The sequence below is a fragment of the Palaemon carinicauda genome, unplaced genomic scaffold, assembly GCF_036898095.1.
Source record: "Palaemon carinicauda isolate YSFRI2023 unplaced genomic scaffold, ASM3689809v2 scaffold325, whole genome shotgun sequence".
Taxonomy (NCBI): Eukaryota; Metazoa; Arthropoda; class Malacostraca; order Decapoda; family Palaemonidae; genus Palaemon; species Palaemon carinicauda.
The window spans coordinates 162,501-165,000 of record NW_027170923.1 but is presented as its reverse complement, the minus strand read 5'-3'; the positions used below and the strand labels follow the sequence as shown (position 1 = coordinate 165,000).

The window sequence follows — 2,500 nt, the reverse complement described above, 5'->3', positions numbered from 1 at the left end:
ATAGTTTATATATATGACATATCTGTTTTTGACGTTGTTAAAAGTTTATATAGGACATATCTGTTTTGACTTTGTTACTGTTTTTAGAATGATTTATTGTTAATTTATTCTCATCATTTATTTGTTTCCTTATTTCCTTTCCTCACTGGCTATTTTTCCCTATTGGAGCCCTTGGGCTTATAGCATCTTGCTTTTCCAACTAGGGGTGTAGCTTGGATAATAATAATAATAATAATAATAATAATAATAATAATAACAATATAGCCTTCTTTATATATCTCCCTTTCCCGTACTATTTACTAAGTTAAAGAAATTAACTAAAGAAATACTATTATCGAAAATTAAATAAGAAAACCAACCGGATGATATCTTTTGGGTCTCAGTAATTTACTGACCCCGATATGACCAAGAGAGAGAGAGAGAGAGAGAGAGAGAGAGAGAGAGAGAGAGAGAGAGAGAGTTTATTATGTTTTCGTTCCGTCAATATTTTGTGAGAAGCGTTCACGCCTATCCAATCTGGGTCCTCGCTTCGATTTTATCCCGAAATTGCTTTTTTTCTTTTTTATATTTTTTTTTTGCTGCGGTACAGAAATAAGCATTATTTATTGTATTAAATTACTGTAACATGATAACATCCCGAAATTTTTTGGCTTTTTTATCATTTATTCTATTCTTATTTTTTTGCTGCGGTACAGAAATAAACATTATTTTTCAAGAAATTACTGTAACATAATAAAGATCATCCTTTAAATTATATTTATTAATTCGTATTTAAAATATTTGTTCATGGTTAATATATGTGAATATGTAGAAAATGGTACTATCGTTAAATTTTGCAGTGCAATGCTGAAGTTCCTATAAGTCTATAGCTTATACAAGCTAAACTTAACAGTTATCAACAACTTCTACTTCATCAATTCGTTAACAATTTCACAAATATATTCTTATCAGTTGTTAAGAAACGATTAATCTATAAAATGAAAAAGTTCTCGTAGCCATTATCGTAAAATCTGCGTCATCTTCAATGGAATGATCTTCCTAATCGGGTAGTTGAATCAGTAGAACTTCAAAAGTTCAAACTTGCAGCAAATGTTTTATGTTGAACAGGCTGACATATAAGTCTTTTTATGGTCTATATATGAATTATCTGTTTTAATGTTGTTATGCTTTTTAAAATGTTTTATTTTAATTTTTCATTGCTTATTTCGTTTATTTATTTCCTTGTTTCATTTCCTTACAGGGTTATTTTTCCCTTTTGGAGCCATTGGGCTTATATCATCTGGCTTTTCCAACTAGGGTTGTAGCTTGGCCAGTGATAACAATGATAATAATAACTATCAGCTGAAAATTGATGTATATATCATGTAAAATATAAATATGAGGAGCCTTGCTCCATCTTTCAAATCTCGGCGCATGCGCAGTGAGTGTCACCTACCTCGCTTCCTCTTGAGATAAGAGCAGAAAAAAAATATAATTTTCAACTCAGCCGCATTACACCAATCATCATTGATAATCTACGTTATTTACATGCTCAAAGAAAGCCTAGATAATAATCTCCCTCTATTATTCGTCCTGTATTCTCCTCCATGAAATATAATAATCTAAAAACAACGTTATAGACATCATGTAAAATATAAATACGAAGAGCCCTGCATCTTTCAAATCACGGCACATGCGCAGTGAGCGTCACCCAGTCCTTGCTTCCTCTTGAGATAACAGAAAAAAAAAAATTAATTTTCAACTTAGCCCCATTGCACCAAACATCATTGATAATCTACATCTTTTACGTGGTCAAAGAAAGCTCAGATAATCATCTACCTCTATTATTCGTCTTATAATTTCCTCCATGAAGCATAATAATCTAAAAACAGTGTTATAGACATCATGTAAAATATAAATAAGAGTTGCCCTGCATCTTTCAAATCACAGCGCATGCGCAGTGAGCGTCACCCGTGACCCAGTCCTTCCTCTTGAGATAAGAGCAGAAAAAAATATCATTTTCAATTTTGCCCCATTACAGCAAACATCATTGATAATCTACATCTTTTACGTGGTCAATGAATGCCCAGATAATCATCTCCCTCTATTATTCGTCTTATAATCATCTCCATGAAATATAATCATCTAAAAACAGTGTTATAGACATCATGTAAAATATAAATACGAGGAGCCCTGCATCTTTCAAATCACGGCGCATGCGCAGTGAGCGTCACCCAGTCCTCGCTTCCTCTTGAGATAACAGAAAAAAAAATTTAATTTTCAACTTAGCCCCATTGCACCAAACATCATTGATATTATACGTTATTTACGTGGTCAAAGAAAGCTCAGATAATCATCTCCCTCTATTATTCGTCTTATAATCTCCTCCATGAATCATAATCATCAAAAACAATGTTATAGACATGTAAAATAAAATACGAGAGCCCTGCATCTTTCAAATCACGGCGCATGCGCAGTGAGCGTCACCTACCTCGCTTCCTCTTGAGATAAGAGCAGAAAA

General features: G+C 32.8%; 1 protein-coding gene across 1 annotated transcript in view; it reads right to left on the bottom strand.

The window, feature by feature from the left end:
• LOC137636552 (aspartate and glycine-rich protein-like) overlaps positions 1 to 2,500 on the bottom strand; it is a gene marked incomplete at its 3' end in the record, with an annotated part of 14,003 nt that overhangs the window by 7,597 nt on the left and 3,906 nt on the right. The window contains exon 2 of the mRNA XM_068368951.1: positions 2,471 to 2,480. Coding sequence (XP_068225052.1) covers positions 2,471 to 2,480 — 10 coding nt within the window. The remainder of the gene's footprint in view (positions 1 to 2,470; positions 2,481 to 2,500) is intronic.